This window comes from Ammodytes marinus (assembly GCF_949987685.1).
Source record: "Ammodytes marinus genome assembly, chromosome: 7".
NCBI lineage: Eukaryota > Metazoa > Chordata > Actinopteri > Uranoscopiformes > Ammodytidae > Ammodytes > Ammodytes marinus.
In genome coordinates this window covers 20,799,855-20,827,533 of record NC_137211.1, presented here as the reverse complement: position 1 = coordinate 20,827,533, position 27,679 = coordinate 20,799,855, and the positions used below count along the sequence as shown (strand labels likewise).

The window sequence follows — 27,679 nt, the reverse complement described above, 5'->3', positions numbered from 1 at the left end:
CCCAGTCAGTCCTGTGCTCAGACTCGCTATTGCTCTTGAAGCGCAATAGAGTGGGCCGAGAAATTTAGACCAAGTGGAACTTTTTTCAAAAAATACACCTCTTCTGAAATATAGCAGGCGTGCAGCCCTTCTGAAATGGAACAATTGAGAAATGTGCTGTGTGGGCTAAAAATGTTAGCCCACACCTATAGTAATGTATCAGTGAGTATGTATGAGTCATCACTCTTGCTAAGTGACGTCTGTACAGTGACCACAAAGGTCACGTGTGCTGCCTTTAGATAGAGATACCACAGTATACAGTATGGGAATCATACAGTAACCTTTGCATAAAAAGCTGTAGCACTTTACCCTTTACCTGTCAACTTGTCTTTTATTTTAGTTTTAATTTACTTATTTTCTGTCTTCAAAAACTGGACCTGAACACTCCATTACATTGTGGAGTATGCAATATTTGACACACATGCAACTTTTTAAATAAATAAGATTGAAGACAATCAAAATGGTAGTTCATTTATTGCTTTTTTAATTTCATAGTGGTCCACTTTAGCAGTGGTATATTTCATTTGTAAAAAACAAAAAAATGTGGTGGGAGTAATACAAACGGACAAACAAAAACAGAATGATGAGGTTATACATATGTGCTTGAAAAAATCTAATCAAATCTTCCGCTAGAGCAAGTGTATTCTGTACAATGAATAATATTAACTGGCATTGTTATTGTCTTGGATGCGTCACAAAATAATCTAAACTTAAAAAAAGGTCCGCTTACAAGCTTTTCGGAACATATCAGTCTGTGCTCAGCTAATTAAGCTGGCTCAGATGTCATGTGTAATTAGTGTGGAAATGCAGTCCCTGGATAACCAATGTTCATGTACAAACACTGTCTCAGTTCAAGGATAGTCTTTGGTGTCTGATGTAAATGACTTTAAGATGCAGTTGAAACTTCCAAAAAGCTAAGAAGTAAACCTTCTGGGGCGATATATGCAAGTAATCTGCGCTCAAAAGGATACATTACATAGCCTACTCTGATGATAGTTGTAATGTGTTTTTTTTTAAATGGGATTTCCATTTAACATGGGTTACATTTGTTCATTTGATTGTCATTGTACTATTGTAAACATGGCTGGTGTCCTGACAAACTGATTTGAAACAAAGTTGGGAGCGTTCCAGAGGTGGATGTCTTCAAGTAGCTCGACTGAAAACCACATCACTCAGGTTCCAGGGTTATTGCAGTCACTTCTTGTTTTGTCAGTTCACTTTTTGGAAGCATATGGTATACTACTATATCACAGTATACTGCTGAACTAAATAGAAATTTTCAAATCAAAAATATAACAATAGTAATAGAAAAAGGTACACTGTTTAAATTAAACACTTATAAAACACTGGAGAATGAAAGCAATGCTTCAAAAAACTTCAATTTTCCCTTTGACCACTATAAAAGGCATGAGTCCAAAGTCTTGTCATAATTCACTTAATCAAAAAAAAAAAATCTTGTAAAATGTCACTTCTCTCAATTCTTTCTGGTATAAAGTGCTAGAATTTTGTTATTTTCAACCTTAAAGTAACGAAGAATGAGAACCTCTGCAGCTGAACTGATATTAACTGTTATATTATTTACATGCAACTTCAACAGCACAATGCGATGAATATCATTGTTGCTTGCAATTTTCCTTCTTCTCTTTGGGTTTAGAACGTGCCGGTGCCGATTTTTCTGTTGGGCGTTTTGTGGGCGGGATGAAAGTGGGCTCCTCTAGGAACTCGGGTAAGCCAGACTGCGGCGTGGGAAGTGACTGACAGGCTGGACCTATAAGGGAGGAAGAAGGATGTTGAGTGTTCAGTTATTGTTTCAACGGTTCCACTTTGAGCGCCATTTGTCCTGTTTACACACACAGTACCTGTCTGTGCCACTCTGACGCTGTCTGTGCCTTGCCTCCGGGCCTGGAACGTCGGGTCCAGCTCTTCCGCAATGTTTCTGATCTGCTGGGCTTGTCTGTAAGAGCAGCAGTTGTATGTCAGCATATAATGTAGATGAGACATATGGTCCACAGTACAGTACAGATATTGATCAGTTTCATGAAGAGACAGTTACGGTGTAGTGGAGATGGGGCTGGGTGGCTGGTTCTCTGTGGAGCAGTCCTCTGTGGGGGAAGGAAGGCCCTCGGAGTCTAGCCTCTCTCGTTGGACCTGAGGCAGCAGACAAAGGAGTCATTTAATCATCTCGTAAAAGCACACATACTTACTGATTTTAGCAAGGCAGGTTCAATAACTGTAGTGTCAAAGTGGACCTTTCACAAGATATTCATGTACAGGTGCATCTATAGAAATTCGAAATATCATTGAAAATATATTTTTTTTCCCCCAGGAATTGAATTCAAAAAGTGAATCTTTCATATATTCTAGATTCATTAAACATAAAGTGAAATGAATCTACAATAAATAAATCCAGATTTCATTCCATTGGTTTTAGGTAATATACTAATATTACCTAAAATATAATAAAAAGAAAGGCCTGGCATATTTAGCTTTGTGTGATAAATCCAAAACATATGAATTTATAAATTTACAAATATATTCCATGATATTCAAATATTTTGAGACGCACCTTTACGGTGTTTGGACACTGAAACAGTTTTTTAATATCTCCACCACATTTACCCATCTGTCTCTTGCAGTTCTTCTGTCATGATGACTGATCATGGCTCTGTGCTCGCGCCACGACCCGGGCCCTTCTAGCTCACGGGATCTACGTTTAGACTTAACTTCCTCCTTCTGCATAAAACGTGCAATTTCCTAGCACAGAAACACACAAACATATACGCAGATCATTCCACAGGTGGTAGTTCAACATGAGATACAATGCATGGACACTGCTGACTACATATCAGTTCATCACTGTACCTCATCCTGCGCCACTTGTGCTACTCTGAAGTCTCCATCTGGGTAACAAGTGACTGCAGAGGACTCAGACTTCTGTTAAAAAAAAAGACAGTAAAAGAAAATTATGATATAGGCATGGGCTGTTAACCGCTTTCAAAGTACACTGCGCTCTGAGGTATTATTATTTTTATTTTTATTTAAATTTTGTTTAGAATAATTCAATTAGTTATTGCATTATATTACATAGTATGTATGTAATATATTGCAATAACTAATTGAATTAATACTATCTGAACATTAATACATTTGTATGTATTGCATACAAATGTATTAAAGCGGCTACGAGTAACATTTAAATATCTTTTAAACAGCCTCATGTTTCCTCTGATAATCATAAATTACCTTTAACAGCAAACGAGACCATCAGTGCAAAGAAAGACGTTTTTAAAATAGTTTTTATTACTGCTTTTGGTCTGGTCGCATACCCAGTCCGATTTTCGATTCGCTTGTGCAGGCTCTATGGTCACATATCCATATTGGTCGCAGATTTCAGTGTGGCGCTGCAACGCGATTTGAGAAGCCTATCCCTCCAGGTGAGGGAAGGGGAACGGGAGCCTTGTTTGAGACAGTTATTTGTCGTCATAATGACTGATAACGGGGCTGAACCATCAAAGAAAAGAAAGAGAATGCAATGAAGAAAAGCTAAAAGGGAGAGTGATATAGGCTACGGGTGGGACGAGGGCGTTACCAAGCAACATGTATACAATTTCACAAGAGCGAAACTAGACTGCGGTGTTTACGGACATGCACTATATTGCGCCCTTCTCAGTTCACACTCGCACGCCTGGTGGCACGAGCTAGAAAACAGCTTTGCGACAGCGGGCGTCGTAAAAATACTACCGCTTTTGTCCAAAGGGGACGCCAACGTTCCATGTTACTCGTAGTGGCTTTAATGTTCAGAATATTGTACATTTTGTTCAGCCGGGAACAAATTGTTGTATCTTACCCAGACATTTCAAAATAACACATTTGAGAGCTGTATTAGCAATACAGTGATATATTCACTTAAGGTTATCATAGTGTCAGAATTTTGGGTTTTATTTCCTAGCAGATTTTGTAGAAAATAATTGTAATATCCATAAGTACTTTTAATGTAGTGCATAATAGCTGAATTTTTTTTTTAGAATTATTATTATTTTCCTTAGAAAGGGTCTCATATGTCCATATTTCTCCATACTTTGGACCAAGGCCTTGTCACCGCCATTTTGGAAGTGTCATAGTTGGAATGTCATCAGGTGCATTGTTTAAAATTTAGAATTGTTCTTGTCCTTGAAGGCCACTGTAGCTTCTGTTATTATTCGAAAGGGGTGGGGTTACCCAGGGAGCACACTGCACCTTTAAATAACAAACACTTAGGTCCATTACCCTCCTCAATGGCCTATGCTCTTCCTCCTGCAGTGTGCGAGCCAGCTCTTCATCCTCTAGAACCTGCTGCAGCTGGCCCAGGTCCAGACTGCCCCGGCCCGGCTCTGTTTGCACTGACGCTCCTAAAGAGGGGGGAGGAGGTGTGACAGTGTCAAATTCAAAAGGAACTGAAAGACTAGAACGAGACGTGAAAAAAGGCATAAAGCATGAAAACCCGCCGATGAATCACACAATTGCACCGAAACAGCAAAAAAGTCACAATGGCAGATCAAATTTCAATTGTGAAGACGCAGCATGTTAAGGCATGTTGCTAGGCTTTTTGAAAAAAAGAACTCCATAGTAAGTATTCCCTCACTACACATCGGGACCCAAAGAATGACCATGAAGGTAAAGAAGAAGAGAATGAAAGCACACACACTGAAGATTACGTCAGGACTACTAGGAATTATATTTAAATAAATGAACAGGAAAAATGTCCCACTTCAGTAAGAGTCCCAAAGTCACCCACTTAGAAAACCAAAATTTGTCCAGATTAGGCGATGATTTAAGGGAAGATGAGAGGAGCAGATGAACACAGGTAGGTAGGTAGGTAGGTAGGTAGGGAGCAGTTTCCTTGGCTGTAGTTGTGGGTATGTTACCTGCTGCCATGTGTCTTGACCTATCCCTGGTGGAATGCCCGTTGCTGCAGCTGAGGCTTTGGCTGCGCTGTGGTGGGGCTCTCCGTTGGGGCCGCTCTACTCTCCTCTCTGCCTCCTGCTCCTGCTCTGAGCTTAACCTTTCTTCTATGGACCTGTGCCAACGCCTGCCATCGCTAGATGTACTCCTGATCCCAAAATCATTTGCATTCCTCTCCCCGTCTCCATCCCTTCCTCTCCTCCTTCCACTCCCTCGCTCTGCCCTGTTATCATAATAGGAGTCTGTGGTTGTAATCTCATAAAGCTCTCCATCACACCCCACGTTATTATTATAGCGCTGGCTGTCTCCGTCTTCCCTGTGATCTCTCCCGCTGCTCTCTCGGTGTGAGCTTCTCCTCTTCTCCCTGATGTCTCCATGGAAACTGTGCCTGGCGGTGGAGGCTCTCTGAAAGCCCCTCTGATGTGGTTGGGGGTCTTGGCCACAGGACACCTGGCTCCCTGTGTGTAGCACATCCTGGCTGTCTCTGCTTTGAGGCCCGAGGATTTGCAGCGGCGCTTCCCCGTCGCCGGTGCCCAACTTTACCGCCACACCCCTCTCTCTGAGCACCTGGCCCAGCATCTCCCACACTCCACCGCTACCCTGCTGCTGCTGTGGCCTGCTGCTGTTTGAACTCCTGCCGTCCTCGCCAAAATGCACACGTCTGTCAGAGTTGTTATTGTCCTTGTAGCTCCAGGTTCTTGCCAGGTGTCTGTTGCCCGGGTTTCTCCTGTCGTGTAGCCGGACGGACTCGCTGCGACCGCATGGCCTTCCTTCCCTCCTCACCTCGACTGACCTAGAGTCTTCATCCTGATCTCTGCTCCTATGCTCATACTCCCCTCTATGGTATCTTTCCTGATCAGAATTCCTAGGCCTCTCTAGGTCCTGGTTTTCATAATAGCCCTCATCCCTCTCTCCTCTCTCCTCATTCATCTGTTCATCCGTGAAGCTCCTCCTGCTGCTAGAGCCAAGACTTCTGTAGCTTCTCTCTTGAGGCCGATGTAAAGATGTCCACCGCCTATGAGGGGCCGTGTTACGTCTTTCATTGTGTCTCTGGGAGGAGCTTTCAGAGAAAACTGAGTCCGAATCCTCTGATTCCTCGTTTAAAATATCCCTCCATTTACTCCTGATTTCCCTATAGGAATCTGTGTGCCCTTGGTTTGACCGTGAAGTTGTGTTTTGATGCTGAGCTGCTTCCCCCCTGGGGCAGTCAGCTCGAGGCTCAGTGAGGTCTGAGTGGGTTTGAGAGGGAGAATATTGCCCCCTTGTGGTGGTGGATGGGTACAGCTCCTCCGCTCGCTGAAGGCTGCTGAGTGAGTGCTGGTTTGTGGGCGGCAGAGCAGTATCACTGGCGCTGCCTTTAGTAATGCCAAACATGCAAACACAAAAGCAGGTGGGATGGATGAGGCTGTTAGCGGCTACTGTTAGACAAGTGTAGTTAATGATGGGGTAAACAAACACATTGCATTGGAAATAGCAGCATGCCACTTTAATTGTTATATAATCTATATACATGTTTTAGACTCAACGGAGGCATTCCAATACGTTACAGATTGGATGACAGATATTCAGTCATAGGTAAAAAGACAACATAAAAGACATGTTATATGCATGCAACTAATTCAGAGCACAAGTTGCACAACACATTATGAAGATAACAATATAGCGCGATTGCTTTGTAGGGTATGTTTTGTTCATGCTTTTTTGTTTATGTATGTTACTATGAGTTAAATACAACAGTTATAAGCAGCAGCAGTATGGCAAAGCATGGTAGGAAAGGCTAAGCAAACCTCGAGTTCTGTCTTACTTTAAGTGTGACAAATAATTCTGCAAATATACACATGAAATACACTTTGCTCAAAATGGCAAAATCTGTGTGTGTGTGTGTGTGTGTGTGTGTGTGTGTGTGTGTGTGTGTGTGTGTGTGTGTGTGTGTGTGTGTGTGTGTGTGTGTGTGTGTGTGTGTGTGTGTGTGTGTGTGTGTGTGTGTGTGTGTGTGTGTGTGTGTGTGTGTGTGTGTGTGTGTGTGTGTGTGTGTGATCATGCAATAATGAACAACATACACATTTGTCCTTTTTTAATTTTTTTTCTGTCTTTTCTTAGTTTGTATGTATTGTCTGGTGTTGTTGTTTGTTTGTTTGATTATTGTTACAAAAAAAAAGCAAAATAAAAAGAATTATACAAAAAAAAAAAAAAAAAAAAAATGGCAAAATCTGAAAAAATTAAAACACCATCTTAATCGTGTTGTCACATTTGCATGAAGCCGATAAAACACTAAAGAAAATGTCAGAACTTTACCTTCACTGTGGACCGCCTGCTCTCTGCTGCTGCTCCTCCTGAGTCTGTGCTCCTCCTCTTCCTGCATTCGTTTAGCTATTTCCTGTGGAGACAGAGACATTCTTTGTATTGTAAACCATAATGAGTAATCCGATAGGAATTTAAGCCAAATGAAGATTGCAGATACATTGAACTGTTCTGTCAAATATCCAAATAAACATAGAATGCATAGGCTTTGAGAAGAATCATCCACTAGATTTGAGTGACTCTTACAACCCCTTCGGTCCTAACCTGTATCATTTGCCAATAATGAGGTCACATTCTTTCTTTTGGCTCATTTCCCCGATTTCAAATCCAACCCTTAAACTCATTGAGTTATCACTGCAAAGCTACAATGAATCTATCTGGATAAAACCATTACGGCAAAGTCAAAACAAGCCCCACTCACAGTGAACAGTCAGGTTATACCACTAGTGTGCCACCATGAGCTGGCACTGCAACATTTTTTCCCCCTAAGATCCCATGATACAATGCAGTTTTCAACCAACAGAGGGCAGCACAACATCAACTGTGCAGAAGGAAAGCAAGGCAACAGACAACACAAGAAATTACATCTCTAGATAACTTTTGATTTGTGTCAGGGATTTTATCTGCCACAAGGGTGGTTTTGCTTTTGTTATGTTCTTTCCATGACGTACAACAAAACTGCAAGTGCTCCTGCCAAACAACAACAAGAACTTGTACTGTAGATATTCCATCAACTGTTAAATCTCATACCGCTTCTTGCCTTAAACCTACTCAGCTTTCTTACATTTAAATCATTAGAATGGTCCAAACTCCCAATTTGGAGTTGACCTAGTTCACATTAAGAAGAGAGTCCAATTCATCTACATCTGTCAGGTCTACAGAGGAGGCTACACCAAATTTAGGGCCATGTTGTGTGCCTCAGTACCACTGTGACATATTAATAGTGGCTATATAACACAGAGCCAACTCTAGGTGGCCAAACTAACTAGTTCAGGCAGGGCTATGAGCTGAGTCAATGGAAATTATAAGACTACACGAGAGACAATAAAACCTTTAAATCTCCTTGAGGCTGCTGGACTCCCAACAGGACGACCATAAAAACTCCCAACAGAAGCGGGACAACAGGACTGTTTCACTTGAAGTAACACCTTGTCACTGGGGAATGCCAGCTCTTAGAAGAGATGCTATACTGGTTCACTGAAAGAGACCCACCACACACACACACTGTGTTGTTACCCGTTTCCAGAGGGGCAAAAACTAATAACGTTCCCTTCAAATCAGCATATTCTAACAGTGAATTCTGTAAAATCTCTCTCAGTAGGCTGCCTTAGCAATATAACTTATAACTAAAAGCTTGCGCAGCTCCTTTTGCCCCTGCAATCAGGGCGTGTGTGTCGGCCGCTTTGCCAGCATCAGCAGACAATTAGCAGCTTGCCATGGCAGGTTAGGCGTGGAGTGCCATGGGGATCTGGCATTAAAACAGCTCAGCCTGATGCCTTCTGTGCTTTAATTAAAGGCACACTCTACGGGGAGGCAAATATTTAATCAACACCTCTCATCAGCGAGTTATTAAGGAAGGCAGGCTAGTGGGAGTGTTAATAGTTCATTTGATCTCAACATCAACACTCGTAATAAAAGATATAATTAGATCCAAACCAGGAAGAGAGATGTTCTCATTCCATGTGCTGCTGCATAGCCTCGCATGTTGTTTTACCGCAGTAAGTCAATGAGGCTTTACCATTCAACTATTAGAGTGTAGACACCTCATGTTGAGTTCAAACCCAACCCCCTTTAATAGTGATGAATGTGGCCTACAGTCTCTCTGACTTCACATCCTCCAAACAAGGAGCTTTTATACGCCCGACCAAAGCAGCCTCCTCTAAAAAGGGAAACTGCAGCTAAAAAGGAAAATATCACGCTGGAGTGGCCTTGTGACGCAGAGCTCTCCGCTGGTCCAGCTGGGGAGCTTCGTGGCAGAGTTCCCCCCCCCCCCCACAATGCTCTCGTTTTCCACAGCTTAATTTTTGCCTTTCTATTGCATTCACATTATGTTTCTGGTAGAGCAAACAATGTTCACAAATGCACATGTGAACTGTAAAAAATGCAAACATCTAGACAAGCTTTTTGAGGGGTTGGGCTTCTGTGTGAACATCGGAACCACAAGGGGAGAAATGATTGATGGGAACCAGCTGGTTGCCTCTGTCCTGTTTGGGTTGCAAGATAAATGTTTTTGTATTTAAAAATAAAACATTTGAGTGATCTAGTGCTTTATCACAAATTAGGAGTGGGGAAAATGCAACTGTATATTTATAGTCAAGAAGTGTGATCACTTTGTCTAATTTATCCAGGGGGAGTGGGGGGGGCATTAAAGTCTGTTCAAAAATGTAATGGCTGTCCGTCCAAAAGTTATGATCTGTCTGTCTGGACCAAAGATGCCATCTATAGACTTAAAGAGATGTCAGTTGTTTAGGTGCAAAACTGTAATAGATTTTAGTAGAGTGTCAGGAAATTAAAACACAGAGAAAAACAATGTCCTGCAAATTTTTCTCAGATGTTTAACCATAAATAAATTAAAAGAATGATCATTTAGACGCACTTGCAATGAATGACATTAAGATGACACTAATGACATTGAAAAAAAAATGTCCAGTGTTTATTCAAATCTGTTTGGAAACCCAGTAACAATGTTAAACCATTGAATGGAGCGGATTACCACATGAAGGCTGCATCACTCTCTTGCTTCAACACTGAACTGAAACTTCTGTTTTTACTTAACCTGTTTCTGCCTGAAGGTCTACCACATGTTCACATTGAGTGAGTGTAAACGTGCACATACGAGTGCATTCTGTATGAAGAGGTTTGGCCATCATCCAGATGGGGAGCTGGCAGCTTGTGTTTATGTTTAACAGCTGACTTTGCTCATACAGCACAGGCCCAAAGCAGAGGGCCCAGAGCAGCACTTTGCAGCAACCGCAATTCATTACGGACTCAGTTGGTCCTAAGAGAGGGCAAAGTCAACCATATGATACTCCCCAACCTGCTGGTAACAGGCACATAATTAAATGATATACAAGTATGTCCCGAGTGCCACATATAACTCTATGGGTCCCTGTGCTGAACCTTGAGGATAATGCTGCTGCTGCTGCTATTTTAAAGTTTGTGCCAAATGCCCTGGTTGCCCCTCTATAGATTATGCCTAGTTTTGTCTGCACACACACACACACACACACACACACACACACACACACACACACACACACACACACACACACACACACACACACACACACACACACACACACACACACACACACACACACACACACACACACACACACACACACACACACACACACACACACACACACACACACACAGTACTGTAGTTTGAGACACAAAGAATAATTAATATCTTGTCTCTGCTTTGTGTACCACCACAAGCTTCCTACAGGCTTCAACATTTACTGAGTCAGATAATCACCAACAACATTTTCCATTAGCACAGTCTTTTGTGTCTCAAATTAGATCATTGTTGTAAAAGTTTTGGTGACATTTTTAAATAAAAACACTGGAATACATTGTTACTGACTGATGGAATTCAAGATGACCACAGCCACTTTTGTTTGTAAGGGAAAAGCCTACTCATTTTCTGACAGCCAACTATACTGAAAAGGACACATTTGGGCCAGATTATTATTTTGCACTTGCATGGTGCCAAGTTGAACTTTTCCGTAAGTTGCACAGTGTCACGCTCTGCTCCGATTGCTTTCAGCAACTTGACACCAACGGGAAAGGATTTGTTCCCCCTTCAGGAGCAAACCCATCTAAAATTTCGCTTTACATACTTTGCCGTCACACATTTATGTCTTGTTAATAGCTGGGACAATTTTCCATTTCAAGCTACGATTAACAACCTATAGGTTTGTAATTGAAAAATTACAAAATTATATATCAGTCATCCAAGGGACACGTGTATATCTTCCACAATATTCTCTATAATGCTAAAGGTAACAGTAACTATACATTCAAAACAAAGATTTGTTGAGCGAGCTTCCTCCCACAGCCTTAAAACCAGTCCAGTCAGCTGAACTGTTTTATGCGTTAACTCAGTGATGGTTGGGCAACTTGACCTGTTCCAAGGAGATTTTCTGCATTTGGCTCAATGCCTGTTGGCACAGATCAAGCCCCTCTCTGTTAACATGAATGATGATGACTGGATAATGTTTTCATTTTAAAGTTGCTAATGCGGATGGCAGATAGTCAATACAGCTATTATGGTGGATTCCCAATCACCTGCCCTCTTAGCTATCTAGCTACTGTTCGATTTTTGTAAACTGTAAATTAGGGTAAAATGAACATTGGGTTGGTAGCATCATTGCACAGGTTAATTTGTAATTTGAGTAACACCATATGTCTCGTGGGTACAAATGAAGAGTGAGTGAATCTTTATATACCATTGTATAATAAATAAAAACTTCTTCAAGCATCATTGTTCATTTTGACTGGATTTAAATAACTGTGTTGGCAAGTATGGGGTCAATTCATTTAACAAGCCATAATAAAAATAGTCTGTGTGTAGCAGCCTGCAGAGTGAGAAATAACGCTTTTATGCAGACACTGATGTACTGGTTGAAGATTTCCAAATTGTAAACCTTTGTCACTTTGATGTGGATGGTAGGTGGATAATGAATGAGTAGGTGCTCTTTGTACAGGGTTATGCTGATCGGAGCATTTAAAAGTTGAAGATATTAAAATAAATGCAACTGGTCTGGTGCATGTATTCACTGTTAACATCTGTGAATAACAACTCCTGTCAATGCAACAACGAACTGAACTATACAGTTGTAGTAAAATAATTGAGAGTAGAATATTTTTAAATGAATGCATATTCCTAAAGGCAATGATTGGCTCAATGTAAACTAGTTACAGACAGGATGTAACTGGTTTTCAACAGTGTGCTCACCTCATCATCATGCTCCCTCCTCTGAGCCTCCTCAGCTCGCCGCTGGAGTTGCTCCTGAATGAGACGGGCGTACTCAAAGTCTTGCTCCTCTCTACGATACAGTCAGGGGGAAGGAAGGGCTCATTTAACGTGTGACTTAAAACTACCAATACATCATACAACCATGTACAGTAAATATGAGTATAAATGTGCATAGTAAAACCACATAAAGTCTGGTTTAGGGAGCAGGGGGGGACCTACAGTGTTCTGGAGGCCTGTCTGAGGAGAGTGCTCTGCTGGGCCTGCTCCTCCTCTTCCTCATCCTGGAGCCTTTTGGCAACACGTATGTCATTCTGCACTAGCTGATTCTTCTGGATGTTGGTGGTATAGTATTGCTCAACTGAGAAGGCAGGGGGTAAAACAGTATTAAATGTGTGGCAATGAAGAGTCATGTGTGATCCAGCAAATAGTAATCCATTATAACTAATATTTCGAATACATTTGTTCATTCACGAATGCTGTGTTGTTTTTTGAATAATGGTTTATGGCATGCCATGTATTTTCTTTAACTAAAGCAAGTTAGCGTAACCAGGTTTCCCATTCTGCTTTGGTAAGCTATTTACCTAAGTATGTTTTATTGTAAATCTGTCATTTGTATTAATAGCTCCCAAGTATAATCCCCACAAAAAGTGGTCATTCACAGATATGACAAAGCATGCCATGCCACATACAATACATGAATTCACACATTTTCAGTGTGCTGCCGCCACATGTAGATTGACAGTGTACTTACTCTCCTGCTCCTGCAGGTTGTGTGCCAACGCACCATCCTCTAGCACAGCAAAACACTGGCACACTGAAACACCAGAGCACAGCAACACTTCACTATCATACAAAAGGTTACACAAAGTGTCCAAAAATGAATAGGAGAGATACAAATGTTAAGAATAGTGAGAGGTTCTCTCAGCTTGAGGATTTCACAAAAAAAGAAAAATCACAACTCTTGAATGGCCCTGTATGGCTGCATCCAAGAGCCAACAAGAGCTAGGCCTTTGGAGGGCTTTGAAAAGAGACAATACAGTGGAGCTTTGGGTTCAACACTGTGTCTAAAGGGAAACAATAGGACATGAGTGCTGTGTGCCATGATGGCCATTTATTCAACACAGACAAAGGCAGAGGAGTGTCTCTCAAAACTTGAGGGAAAAAAACAACGCTCCTGGCATGACTTCCCTATTAAAATGTATAAAAGGCTCACATAAAATCCCCACCATAGCAGGGTACCAGCGCTAAACAAACTTTTACTGCCCTCAAAAAGTTATTATGATGCATGGACAATGTATAAGTACAAAAGGATTTTTTTTTAAATAGTTGTTGAAAGGATCTTAAGGGGGTAGACACTAGACACACGTTTCTCTTTCTTTTTCTAATGCACTCAATGTGACTGGCAAATGAAGATGCAAAGTTTGGGAACCATCACCTGCAGCCATTTATACTAGGAAGCCTTGCGCAGATGGTACAAATGTATTGTAAAGGGAAATCTGTAAGGCTGTCGTAAATCCAGAGGCTTTGGCTAAGAGCTGAGCTCTTACCTTTCCCTATCCAATGATCCCATGGTCTGAAAACCTGCTAGTGGATTTCATGATAAAGCAGAATTGTTTTATGTCATTAACTCTCTGGAGCCTTGTTCTTTTCTTTTGTTAGAAAACTGACAAATACAGGGACTTAAAAAATAGACAAGAGCATGTCACACACAAAAATGCAAGTGTTCACAAACATGTGAAGTCAAACAAAGGAGCAGTTAACAAGAGACGGTTAACTGATCATATATTTTTCAAAGTATTTTTTGAAAACTCCAATCATACGATGGTTTATTCCCACAGTCCTGCATCACTCTTCGATCGGCACATTAGTTTTAATGGCTCCGGTGTTTGTGGACTGTTTGGCCGTATTTATAAAGTGTTTACAGTAGTCCTTAATGAGCCACGGCGGCCGCTATGAGCTGCAGCCCCGTGTGTGTTTCAGGTCTGTCAAACAAACTCAAAAGTTACTCAAGAGAAAATAAACACAGACAGATTGTATTGGGGCCCAGCTTTTTCTCCACTTGATCTTTGTGCGCGCGCACACACACACACACACACACACAACTGTGACCTGTAAAAAATACAAGAAAAAAAAAAAAAATGCAAGCTATATTTCTCCATGATTTCTCATTGGGGAACCGGGAATGCATTTTCCTACAAATGGTGCTTTCAAATACCACAGAGGGACACAGACGACAATGTATAAAGGAAGATGAGACTCACTGCAGAGGAAAAAAGCCTCAAGCTTCAGCCAGCGGCAAGGAAAATTAAAAACACCTGTGCTACTGCTACTACTACTACTACTACTACTAATCCTTCCTCTGAGCCTATGGGAGCAGGCCAGGCGGCGTAATGCTCAAGACACAGGTATTTAGTTTGGGAGCTGAGTTGACACATTGTTTATAAGCTCTTAACCTTGTATACGGCTGTAACACTGCAAGCTGTAATAAAAGTCTAAAGCATAAATGTAAGGAGATAGGATATATCTATATATTTTTTGAGTTACACTGTCCCAAGTAAAAGATGGTCATCATACAGTTGTAATATGCTAATTGATAGCAGGATTTTGGAATACTGTGTATGTAAAACTGGCTATCACTGTATGCAGTAAGAAAGGCACGTATGAAAGTAAGACGTACATTTTCGTTCTCATTGTGTTTTTCTTGAGGCTTCAAATGTCTGTCCCTTTGTCAAAAGAATCTAAAGACAAAGAAATGTGCGAAACGGACGAAAAACTAAAAACCTGGAACTTAACTTACTAGCTGAGGATTGACTGGTATGGCGTCATGGATGAGGGTAATGAATGGGTGGGGGGCCTAAAGATTGATTGTAGGAGTGACATATGGAGCCTACAGTCTATAGTGCAGCTGTGACCATCTGTGCTTCTAACTAAAAACATACAAACTATCAAGCATTTGACCAATCCAAGACTTGAAAAAAAAATGCTTCTGTGTTGTTCACGGCCTTAATAGGGTTATTTTTTTCATCCAAAGACATTCCCTGATGCCCATCGTGTCACTGTTTTCACATGAACACTCTTCTCACTCTCTCTGTCATTGCTGCTGCTCCTAATCTAAACCACTAGAGTGCCCGTGCTTTAACAATGCAATGTTACATTTGAAACATTTAGAGAGTGGATGTAACAAGTCAAAACTGAGGATGTCTCCTCTTTGTCCAGTTCTGTAAATAACGTGAGAAAAAACAGGAACGATCTTCTCATCTTACACAATAGCAGACATGATTGTGCTGAAGTGTAGTCAAACTCAACTCTTTAAATCCTAAAAAAAGAAGAAAAAAAGAAAAAACATTCTTGCTGAGCATAAGTCTCTGGTTGTCTTTCAGTCCACGGGGGCCTCAATGGTTAAAGTTCACAAAATTCACCCAGACAGCGCTAAGCCATCCTAGGGCTCCGTTTACACCAGAAATGACCACATAAGTCCACACTCGGGAGTAAACCAATGCCAACACAGACATGCATTACCACTTACACCTGTCGCAGAGCTTAAAAGAGACTATCCGCTAACTGGATCTCCAACTTGCCCCTTAGGCATCCAGGCTGTTATTGACGAGGGGATTAAGTCACAGACTTGCTTTTAATCTGTGGGGACAAATTGGAAGTTCAAAACAAGAGTTTTCTTCTCAAATCCAACTCAGAGAGCGGAACGAAGGAAAAAGGCAGAAGAAATGGTGGAAAATGGCTTTTAGTGTGTGTGTGTGTGTGTGTGTGTGTGTGTGTGTGTGTGTGTGTGTGTCAGTGCACAAGTAAGCGTGTGAGCATGCGTGTGTGTGTATATGTGTGTGGGTGTGTCTGCATTGCGGGATAACTTGTTTTTCCAATCTCCTTATAGTAAGGCCACGTTAGCCTTCTAGGGGCGGGACACAGAGACTATGTTATTATGACTGCTAAACAGGTTTTTGAGGGACAGGGTGAGAGAGCAGGCCGAGCCAGGGCTTTCAAAATCGTATGCAGACTCTCCCACTGTAAGCCTCTTAATAAGGGCTCTGAGATGACCCTGTAATGCAGTGTCTGTTGTCTAAATAGAGGATAGCAATGCAAAGATCCAGCAAACGATAGAAATTGGTTGTGGCATTTGTCAAAGAAAGACTGCAAAGCAACACGAATGCGTGGGTAAAGTTAATTTTTTTAAATTTTTTATAGCAGCCACACAATGTACATTCCCAGCCCAGTATATTCCTCAACAGTATGTGCAGGCTGTCTCTGTAATGAGAGAGACTGGGAATTTATAAAGCAGGAGGCCACATCCTCTATGACCTCAACACAATTAATAAGTTCCTTTACTGTGCTTTGTCCCTTACAAACATTCCTCATTACGAGTGGTAAAAATAAACTAAAAAGACGTGTAACTATTTTTCCCTTTCCTGATTGAACTAAATCTCCTGTGCTCTGACTCTGTGTTTCATTTAGAAGAACAGCTGAGAAACGCTCCCAATCATTAATAGAACTGACAGCCCAATCATCTGGAAGAAAATTATGCAGACTATCTCAGGCATCCAGTGTGAGGGGAGCAGGCCATCACACAGACAGACAGACAGACAGACAGACAGACAGACAGCAGATTTCTCTTTCATCTTTGTCACCACATGGATTATAGCAGCAGCAGCAGCAGTAGCAAGTGGCTGCCAAACAAAGAAACGGGCAAAAGGAGAAAAAATTACAAGGGGTTCTATTTTCAGCCAAAAATCCCCCCACAGACAGACAGCCCACACACTCTCTCTCTCTCTTGCTTTTTTTTTGCACACAATTTCACAATTTAGTCCCCTTGTCCATCCTGCAGCTCTTTATGCTGTGCTGCCTTATAATCTATAGGTGAGACCGCTGGGGCCAGCCAAACTGGACCCAAGTTGTCATGGAGAACAATGAGAGGTGATAGGTAATTTGGTAAGAGTGAAAATTAGGAAGAAGGGTGGGGGGGGGGGGGGGTGGGGGGGGTAGACGTGGGGGAATTCCTCCGGGAGAGCTGCATTCCCTCGGCACACACAAAGCTATATCAGGAGCAGCAGGAGGAGGGACAAAACAGGAACTGATAAGGGGAGGGGGGCAGTGAAAACAAAGAAAGTCCACTTTGCTGAGACTTTCGGATGAGGAGGAGAGGTGAAAGAGAAGAGTGAGACACGGGGGAACTAACGGCTCTTGGGGAAATTGAGGCATAAACAGCCACAATGGGATAGTTAAGCAAATGACCTCACTCACTGCACAGTCTGACAAATCTCTCTGGTGGAAGTGAGAAACGAAGATTAGCAGGAAAAATATGAAACTGACCAGACATCTGATTTACATGAGGTCGCCATTGTCTTAAAATTGCCCGTTTATCTCTGTAAACGGCAATAACTGTCTTTGTTTGTGCACCGGCCCTGACCTGCTCAATAAAGCATAAAAAAAATGCAAAGCGGCCTGCCACACTGTGCCCCTATTGTGTGAGGAAACAAGAGCACAGTGCTGAATTATCTCCCTTGATAAAAGACGCACAGGACCTTTTTTTTTTTTTTTTTTTTTTTTTTTTTTTAAATCAAATTAATTAGAGTGGACGTGCCAAAAGACAGGAGTCAACGGTCCACATACCCAGGCCACAGCGTTGACATTCCTTACCTATGAAGGGCTTTGATACATGGATGCCAGCGGATAAAAATAATTTGGTTGGTAAGAGCTTCGATAGTACAGTAATGAAAGATTCTGCAGCTTTGCAAATCACTTTTTATCACTTCAAACCTACAACATGAAACAGTCTCATTTTTCCTCTGAGGATCATAAATGACCAGTTAACAGCAAACGTGACCATCAGTGAATACGACACCATATTTATATAGGTTTTGAGTAATGCCTTTGCACGGCTCCGAGAGATTTCCCAGGAACTTAGACAAAATAATTTACAGTCAGTCAGACCAGAATATCCAGTGTTTTCTGAGCGGTACTAAAAATCAACGTTTTCTTTGCTTCATCATTGTATTATCATTAGTAACCTTACATGGTCACACATAAATACAGTACCTCATCGGGATGCATCCTGCGGTCTCACTTCCTAAACAAATGCAAATACTGAACATTCCTCGAAGCCACTTCAATTTCTCACTCAAACGTATTTCTCAGTATCTGAATGCCTGTGTATGCTTGGCAGTAAATTCATGTTTTGTACTGTATACTAATGCATGAACCTGAAAGATCTGAAACTTCACTTTGGTTGCCGTATAAAGTCTTCAACTCACTTTGAATGAATGAATGTACTTTCCCCAGAAATCCCATATCACATACAGCTAACTCATTCCTTGCTTATCTGCAGCCAGCACACCAGACCCATCTACAGTAAGATCCATCAATGCGATTCATCTCTGCACACAGCTGTTGAATGCCTGAACCCATGTCTGCTGCACATAGTCAAAACACATGGCAAGCTTATATTTTACAAAATGGACACAGTGTCACAGAAATCAAGCACGAACAGGACACACAAGTTCAGAGAAGACACAACTACAACAAAAAATGATGTCTTTAGTCTACAGTAGGGTAGACAAGACTTTCCCTTAGGGCTGTGCGATATGGCGATATATATCGTCTGACGAAACAAAAACGTCTATCGTTTCATTTTATGCAATATCGTTTATTTCGTTATGTTGCCAATCCCACTCTTTAGGACACAAACTATACATGTAGCTCGCAGTTAAGTTACTGTTATTCAAACCAAAGATTTCCTACAGCGTAACTTCACATTAAAAGCCTTTAACTGGTGAAATGTGAGGAATTAAAGTCAACTTTGACTTTTATTTTGAAGCAGAAACACTAAGTTCTTCCTAGTTCCTGGCCCTGCTGCGCTTCCATCACACTATTTCTGCCCGACCGCACAGGCTTTTCTAGCTTGAGTGATAATCAAAGTTCATTTCGGACACTGAAACCCATCGGTAACAGACCTGTCGGTGTTTGCACCATGGGGAGTGGATCATATATCCCCGCTGACAGAGCAGTCGAGCCGGCGTTACCCGGGCAGCGCTTGACAGGCTCGCGGGGGTTAGCAGCCAAGCTAGCGGGGCAGTTCGGCTGCTGTCCCCAAGGGCTGTCGCTCGTTTCCCGGCTCGCAATGTTCCCAGAATGCGCGGCTCGGCTGCTCTCTCAGCGGTGAGAAGCTCCTGCGCTCCCCGGGGCGGTCACCCTCTCCGCGGGGTGAATTTACAAGCCGCCGCAGCCTCAGCTAAAGAGCTTAGCTGGCGAGGAATCCACCAATTCAGTCAATTCTGTGCCCTGAAACCCCACACGGCCCAAAACTACTCAAATGTCACATTTGCATTTTCTATTTTGTTGAATGCTTGAAAATTGGCGTTTGAATTAAAGCAGAAAATAATCAAATATGGGTAAATACTTTATTTGTTGAGAATTTAATTATTTATATACATTACATTTTTCTATCTATTAATTGAATTTACAGAAAATATGCTATATCGTCAAATGTATCGTTATCGGGATATGAAATTCCTATATCGGGATATGAGATTTTGGTCATATCGCCCAGCCCTACTTTCCCTAGTATTCCCTCTGCTCAAGTCTCCTTGAATAACACACTTAATCCTTACTGGCTCCATGTCTGCAGTTCACTAGCTGACCCTGACCTGGGAAGGGGTCAGACCCTCTTCAAGGAGCTATGAAAAAAAAAACTTTCTCCAGGACAGACTGTGAATCATGGCACATTCTGCACACACTTTTTCCATATTGGGTTTCAATTGCTCTGTGTGTGTGTGTGTGTGTGTGTGTGTGTGTGTGTGTGTGTGTGTGTGTGTGTGTGTGTGTGTGTGTGTGTGTGTGTGTGTGTGTGTGTGTGTGTGTGTGTGTGTGTGTGTGTGTGTGTGTGTGTGTGTGTGTGTGTGTGTGTGTGTGTGTGTGTGTGTGTGTGTGTGTGTGTGTGTGTGTGTGTGTGTGTGTGTGTGTGTGTGTGTGTGTGTGTGTGTGTGTGTGTGTGTGTGTGTGTGTGTGTGTGTACCTTCTTGGACACGAGGAAGATTGGACTGGTCAATTTCCAGCTCTGCCATCATTGTCCCTGTTGGTCTGTCACTGCTGCATGCTGATAGAGAAACGCCTGACGACATTAAAAGGGAATTGAGGGTTATTATCTTGATAAAAGCAAGGTACACACCCAGCCTCGAAGCTACACGACAATGACATTTGGTGAGGAAAAATGTCTTTCAGCTTAGAAAAAATATATATATATATATTAAGTTGAGAGAGATATATATATATCAACTTAATAGTAACAAACTCCACAGACTTGTAAACTTGTAGCTAATGACATTTCATGCTGACAGCAGCCGAGCTAACACTAGCAGTTATGCTGTTAACATTAATTAACTAGAGCCTATGAGATAAAACCACAGAATCTGCATTGCAGTAACATTATGCCACTAAAATAAGTCGGTGTACCAAAGAGCCATTGTCTTACAACCTACCAGTTTCCAGCACGCTGCCCACACAAGCTCCACTGTTGTGTATGTAGCCTGCCTACACACACACCGCCTATTCAACAAGTTCCAAACATGACACTGTCAACTTTGGAGTCGTCCTCTTCGTCGCACTTTTCCCTCTCCCTCCCTCCCTCTCGTTCTCTCTCTCTTTTTTCTCTCTTTTGCTACAAATTATCCAAAATGTCACGAGCGTGCTTGGCCGCCTCTTACTCCTCTACTTTTGGTGTGAAGTTTTTCAGCGAAACCGACGGTTGTTGTTCATCAATGAAACAAAGCCCCGTCGACTCGTGAGGGGAAGCCCTTGCGGACAAACTTCACCCACACAGTCTGTCGCTCCGGCTGCTTCTTCAGTCAGCTCCTGTTCGACAGGCAGAACTCACAGGGGGCGGTTGAACAAGGATGATGCCTTCAAGTGCTCCCAAAACCTCAGACTCACCCACTGCCAAAATCTATTTATGAGGCACTATGTCCGCCAATAAATAAATAAAAATACTGTTATGTTCAACTCGTGATGAAGATGCCAAAACACTCTATTTAACCGATGTATGCTGTATTGTATTAGGCTCCATAGGCAGAACACAGAGACATAAATGTAGATAGACTTTTAAAAGTTGGTAGGCCAGTGTAAAAGAGCAGCCAACTCAAGACCAAAGTTAGACCATGGCTGAGGCACTGAGGAAGTGCTGAGAAAGGAGCAAAAAACTGTATTTTGTACACAGCAGTAAACTTTCACCTTCAGTTTGCGACACTCATCCCACGTAATAGGCTATAACAACTCAGATATCATACAGGGCAGGCCCACGCACCCACTTTCGTGTGGAGTTGCAATATTCCTAACGGCAAGTGAAGGCAGCACAAAGCCAGCTGAAGGTTCCAATTACTCAACAATTGAAGTTGTAGATTGTAAGCAAACAATTGTTGTAGTCTGCATTCAATCATTTTAAATGCAATAATTTAATTAAAAAATAAATAACAGATACAAAATAGTGAAATTATTAGTAATGGGAGAAAACTGATCGCTGCTGCAAGGTGACGATTTTGGCCAAAGAGTTTTAAAGCACAAACTGATGATGGTGTAAACTTCCATTTGCTTCTGGGTCAAGAACAAGCTGAATACAACTTGATTTGTGCTAAAATAGCCCAACAGCCATTACCAACATTTCCTCCAGTGTCTTTCTAAATCACCTGAACGGAGATGTATCTAAACAGATGTATTCAGATGAGCAGGAAACCCTCTCACCACCTGGTCAAAAAATTAAGTTTTGTTCTGGAGCAGGTTATTACCCTGCTTTTGAAAAATCTGTCTGGTGAATGTCAAGCTGATGCAATATTCAAGTAACGCTTTTTAAGGTTCAAGACTGCAGATTAATTTTTGACGGGTTAAATGTAGCAATATGTCAGCTCCTGAGCTCCTTTGAAGACTTATATAAAACGAGAGCGGAACAAAAAAAAGATTTGCTCAAAAATGTGTGGTATATTTCATGGTTATTTTGGCTTAGACGTAATATTGCCCTCTGCTGGCTGTGCATATGTCAGTCAAATATCAAGACGGTCGAATATGTTAACAGTTGTAACAAATCCTTCTCAATAAGGGCTCAGTTGTCCTATCTTACCTAACCTTCTATAATGCCTCAAAATAGTCCTTAAGTAGCCTACAGTATGCTACTTGAGAACATGTACTTTGCTACTTTCCCCCAATGCTGCCAGGTTACATAAGCTAAAAGTGATGGTGAATGTTTGATCAACATGCCTGTTTATTAGGCTACATGCCTGACTATTACAGTTACAGCAGATTTAGACATGTAATGCCATTTCAGTGGTGAAGCAAATGATCATTTCAGTAAGGCAACCATCCAACTGCTGCAAGATGCATTAAAGGAAGATATTTCTGTCTTTTACTTTAACACTTTCATCTTATAGCAATGGTCGCTGATCTTGAGTAATATCGAGTTTTATTCTGGCAAAACAAATCAGATACTTGATCACATTCATATTTAACATTTTAGAAAGCACAAGACCCAAACAGCTTTTCTTGTTACTTACACCAAGATTTACTCTGAGAAAAGGTTTTCCTTCATTCATAACTTCAGCGAAAGGATTCAAATATCAAGTGTTCCTATGGGAATACTAACAAAAACATGGTTTTAGCCTCTAAATTTGATCCATGATGAATATCTGTAACACCCTAACAGGTGTTGCTTTTCATGAAATTGATCCTCCATTGCATCTGTTCTTAAACATGTTCTTTGACTTTATTTCCTAAGTCCCCTCTGCTCTGTTCGCACTTATCTATATTGTGTCATATAAGTATAAAGTGTGTGTGTGTGTGTGTGTGTGTGTGTGTGTGTGTGTGTGTGTGTGTGTGTGTGTGTGTGTTATAAAAACACCTGTGCCTTGAAGAAATTCTATATTCCTCATGAATTGCAAAAAGGGCCAAATATATAGGAGGATAAACCTGGAGTACAAGGGAGACAACATTTATTGTAGAGGCTGGTATAAACTGGGATTGGCAGCTGGACCTTGACTAATACAGAATATAAATCTTAATAGCTTTCTATGATATACAGCAGCACTTAATGGAGTGTCTGGCCTTTTGGCCATAAAATTAAATGGCACTGTCGCTTTGTCGACCCCTCATTATCATACAATTGACCGAACATTGACGTCACGTTTCTAATAAATATACAAATTACATACAGAGGATGCAAAATGTCACTCTGTAAAAAAGCTGTCTCCACCTGCCCCCAGCTTCAGGGCGTCGTGGATGTTCTAATAAAGTCGAGTTTAATTGCATGACTAGGAAAAAGAACTGAAAGCACAAATATAAAATTATATATTCCAATAAAAAAATATAAAAGTCCTTTAAATAATGTGCACGAATCTAACCTGCTCCGTGACCCATGGAACATTCTCTGCAGTTCTTAAATTGACTTCAAATGTCAAATGGCTCATAGGCTACAGGGCCTTGGACGTTTTAACATTTCCACTAAAGCTCTGTGCAAGTAATTAAGCCATTTTATTAGGAATTCTCCCTGCTTTGTATGCATGTAGAGTTTGTGTTTGGTCTGTGGGCTTTGACTCAGAAGCGTTTAATGAACCGCTTGCATAAAAACATTATTCATTTGGCTGCAGTTTCTCCACCTGCTCCCCTATATGCAATGCTGTCGAAGACAGTGACATCTGAAACACCTGCTTTGATTCCATATACAGAGTCAGTAAATCAGTCAATCCAGCTAAAGACGTGGTGAAAAAAATGGCCGTGCCCTTGAAGCATGGGCCACGCCACCTTTTTTATTGAGCCCTATAATTCACCTTGTGACTTCCTGTTGATTTATCACAGTTAGAAGGGATGGGACTGATGATATTGCGGATGGCTGTTTTGGCCAAGCAAAAGTGTGTGTGTGTGTGTGTGTTTGTGTGTGTGGATGGGGGGATAGGCTACAGCTGAAGGTATATAACCCAGTTGGGACCAACAGAGTATGAACAAGTCTTCTTTTCCACCTGAGAAGCAGCGTTTGAATCAGCTACTTCCAACAGCAGCGTCCAATAACGATGAAGTGTAACCATCTCATGTCTTGGGCCTTCTTGCTGGTGGCCTCGGTCCCATTGCTACTGGCTCACCCCATCACAGAATCGGCTGAGATGGCCTATCCAGGACCTGGTGAGTGAAAAAGTTATATATCTCCATTACAACTGTTATTCACAGTAATGTGACCAATTCAGCAACTCGATTAGCATTTTCTAGTGATACAATTTAATTGGTAAAGATTAATGGCATGGCAAGTCCTTGAATTAATTGCTTCAGAGCGGCCGTGTTGGACACTGATTGTTGTGCCATATAGTTCACAAATCATCTACTACTTATGCTGGGTTTCTTTGCCTTCAAAGAATATGTTCAGTTTTCTCGGTTCAGATAATTAAAGGTGGAGTCAGTGATTCTGGGGAATAGTAAAAATTGCTTTTTGTAAAAAAAAATCTGTGAATATCTCCTCACGATTGTCTTTCTGTCCGTACTGTGTGCGTGCTGAAAAAAAATCTTGTGTTAATCCACAGGCTCTGTAAACGGGCGTGTTGCTAGCTACGGAGGGCCCCCTTTCTTTACATGCCAGTTTACAGAGCCTGGGCTGTGTATTAACAACTAGTTTTTTTCAGTGCATATTTACAGTACTGACAGGCAGAGCATTGTGAGACGATGTTCACGGATTTTGACAAAAAGTGATTTTGACAACAAGTGTTCTCCAGAATCGCGAACCCCACCTTTAATTATGCAGAATATATCATTGTAAAAGTCAAACTCTGTGTGTTCACTATGTTAACCACACAATATATTGTCACGTCTAAAGTGCACTGCTTGACTATCTATATGTCCCGTGGTTCAATCCTCAGTATCAGTGGAGGACAGAGGCACACTGGATGAACTCTCTCTCAATGAGCAAACTCTCCCACTGCAGGATTTCAGATATTCCACTCTGATATCTGGGGAGGTCAACAGAGATGGTAAGAAACACACACACACACACACACACACACACACACACACACACACACACACACACACACACACACACACACACACACACACACAGTCATCATTACACATATTTTAAGTGTGCTCAGACACTTACCTTGCAGGGAAGATCGCCCCCTCTCTCTTACAGCGACATTGTGCTGAAATATGCTAACTGATAAACTCAATTATACCAGTATAATCATATTTTCCAGCATCACTTGAGAAGCAGGCGGTTTGAGGTTTTGATGTAGCTGTTGACAAAATGGAAGTTAATACCACTTAATTTTTCACATTAATTTCTTCTTCAACTATTACGATACAGCCAAAAGCCTGACGTGCTCCGAAACAGAACTAATGACAAAGGACTGATGTGAGTTTTCTATAATACCAGAACAATCTAAATGTTTTATTTCCTCCCAGGTTCCAGAGCAACAGGCCTGCTTCCCAGGGGGATGAAGAGAGAGGTGGGTTATCTACAAATGTTCTACTTGAAAATAGTAAAGTAAGCTGCATACTGTAAGTCATACTGTATGTACATCGCAGCTGTTTTATCCTGTCTCACAGGTCCTGTTGGAGAAACAAAGCCTGCTAAATCCTTTCAGCCGTGTGCTGGGCATGCGGAAGCAGTACAGGAAGAGAGCAGGGAATTCTGAGTGCTTCTGGAAGTACTGCGTCTAACACTATCGGGCAAACATCAATGCCACACACAAGAAAGAGGGCTTGCACTAAAACTGAAATCCCTTTCTTGCACTAACAACACCATGCATGTATATACCTGTGTACTTAGACCTGCTGCGCATACTCACACATACACACTCAATGCCATAGGTATGATTGAGATGTGTTGCTTGGGGACTTTAAGGTAATTTATTGAGATGACTACATTTATGTACACACATTTATCCTTGGTTGTCTGAGCTGATGTATGACCAAATTTCTTTTAAAATGTGAAAGTCAAATGTTATACAGCACTGTATGTTACAATATAAATAAAAACTATATTATAAATACATTCTCTGTTAATTGTTTTTTTTTGTTGGTCTTTTAATTGGTTTTTGTTTTTTCTTGATAAAAAACGGTGTTGGTGAGAGACATTGCGGCATTACAAGATACCACCATTCGCTTTCCTTAAGGCAAACGAAGAAAGCAAAAAGACATAGCAAACATTATATTCGAGTTTTCTTAAATTTTTTCCTTTTTTTATTATTTTACAGCAGAAAGAATATAAAGCATTCAGAAAACATCTTCCATATTTTAAGGGCAATTCAAAACGTTTTGCATGGCTTCAGCAGCTGAAATCTCTTTTTTTTCTCTTTTATTTTTTTACATATCCATCGAGTCAGTGACGCTTGTACATGCACAATTACAAAAATAAAACTTACAAACAAGAGAAGGGGAGAAAAAGGAGGAAAGCAGAACACATTAGGAGAACCAAGAGGAGATGGAACCTTTAAAGGGGGGACAGGGCTGGGAAATCGGAGAAAAATTGGGTCACATAACAGGGAAAGACAGAGAGAGAGAAAGACAGCTATAGAGGAGAGGAAAATAGATCTAACACTAGTTCACATGCAAAGTGTCGAGGACCCGTGACTTTCTATCAAAGCAGGGCCTTTTTTTTTCTTCTTCTCGGTTTTTGGAATTGATGAAAACGTGCAGTTCGGTAAAGGGTGCCATATAATTGCTGTCCATAAACTACTGAATGCTTGTCTTGCAATACTGGCATTTGCATAAGAGTAAGTCGACTACATGTGTCCAATCATTTTTAAAACTTCACTAGGTCTATTAGGTCTCCACAAAATAGTTCTTTATTGCTCTGTGTCCACGAGTGGAAATATTTTTGTAAAACTGTTTTACGGTTCTGTTGTCCTGATGTGCCTACCTTTCTCCAGGTTTTGGGTGCTTTGGAAAAAGAAGAGGAGGAAAGGCAGATCCCCAGGTCAATTCACAGAACTTCTTTGACATTGAGAACAATACTGTATACTAACAAAGAGTGCCTATCCGCTAACCTGTCATCCCATTCATAAATGGCAGTAAAAACAAGATTTGCAGGTGAACTTTTTGACATAACTACACTCTTAATCTTAAATATCCCTCTACACACTCTTGTCATAAATTAAAGGCCTAAAGAACCGGCCAAGAGTTATACTGTAATTTGACAGGCTCCTATGACAGAAAGTCAAATCATTTATCGTAATGAGCAATATATAACAGGACTTTTTGTTCCGCGGGGGCTTCACTGGCGTCTGTAATGTTCTATGTTTCTGAGAAGAAATGGATTATATTTCATAATATTCATTCATTTGAAAGACTTCAGTGTCGCCGCGGTGAACACCGTCTGTCCCAGATTCTTTACCAGAAAGCACAGCTGAAAGCTTTTTTTTTCAGATTTTTTCAATTACAGCCGCT

At 41.3% G+C, this 27,679-nt stretch overlaps 2 protein-coding genes across 2 annotated transcripts; one reads left to right on the top strand and one right to left on the bottom strand.

The window, feature by feature from the left end:
• Nucleotides 1-511: 511 nt before the first annotated feature.
• ccdc187 (coiled-coil domain containing 187) lies at nt 512-21,090 on the bottom strand. Its single transcript, XM_080031288.1, has 12 exons — nt 20,749-21,090; nt 20,286-20,381; nt 13,017-13,079; nt 12,485-12,623; nt 12,245-12,335; nt 7,276-7,357; nt 4,306-4,427; nt 2,902-2,973; nt 2,659-2,793; nt 2,093-2,187; nt 1,899-1,993; nt 512-1,807 (listed from the first exon to the last, which is right to left on the bottom strand). The coding sequence occupies exons 2-12, from the start codon at nt 20,335-20,337 to the stop codon at nt 1,653-1,655; spliced, it is 1,101 nt and encodes a 366-aa protein (XP_079887414.1). The 5' UTR covers nt 20,338-20,381; nt 20,749-21,090; the 3' UTR covers nt 512-1,652.
• Nucleotides 21,091-24,315: 3,225 nt separating this feature from the next.
• On the top strand, nt 24,316-25,951 carry LOC307253507 (urotensin-2-like; the record flags this gene model as incomplete). The annotated part of the gene is made up of 4 exons (XM_080031612.1): nt 24,316-24,424; nt 25,150-25,260; nt 25,694-25,737; nt 25,838-25,951. 4 exons carry the CDS (start codon nt 24,316-24,318, stop codon nt 25,949-25,951), a joined length of 378 nt encoding a protein of 125 aa, XP_079887738.1.
• Between the last annotated feature and the right edge of the window lie 1,728 nt (nt 25,952-27,679).

Excerpts from the sequence above, each read along its gene's own strand:
- ccdc187 (XM_080031288.1), bottom strand. The coding sequence starts at position 20,337 with ATGATGGCAGAGCTGGAAATTGACCAGTCCAATCTTCCTCGTGTCCAA. Across the intron at positions 13,080-20,285 it reads TCTTCCTCGTGTCCAAGAAG|TGTGCCAGTGTTTTGCTGTG; the intron begins GTACACACACAC and ends CTGGTGTTTCAG. Across the intron at positions 1,994-2,092 it reads AGCCCCATCTCCACTACACC|ACAAGCCCAGCAGATCAGAA; the intron begins GTAACTGTCTCT and ends CTGCTCTTACAG.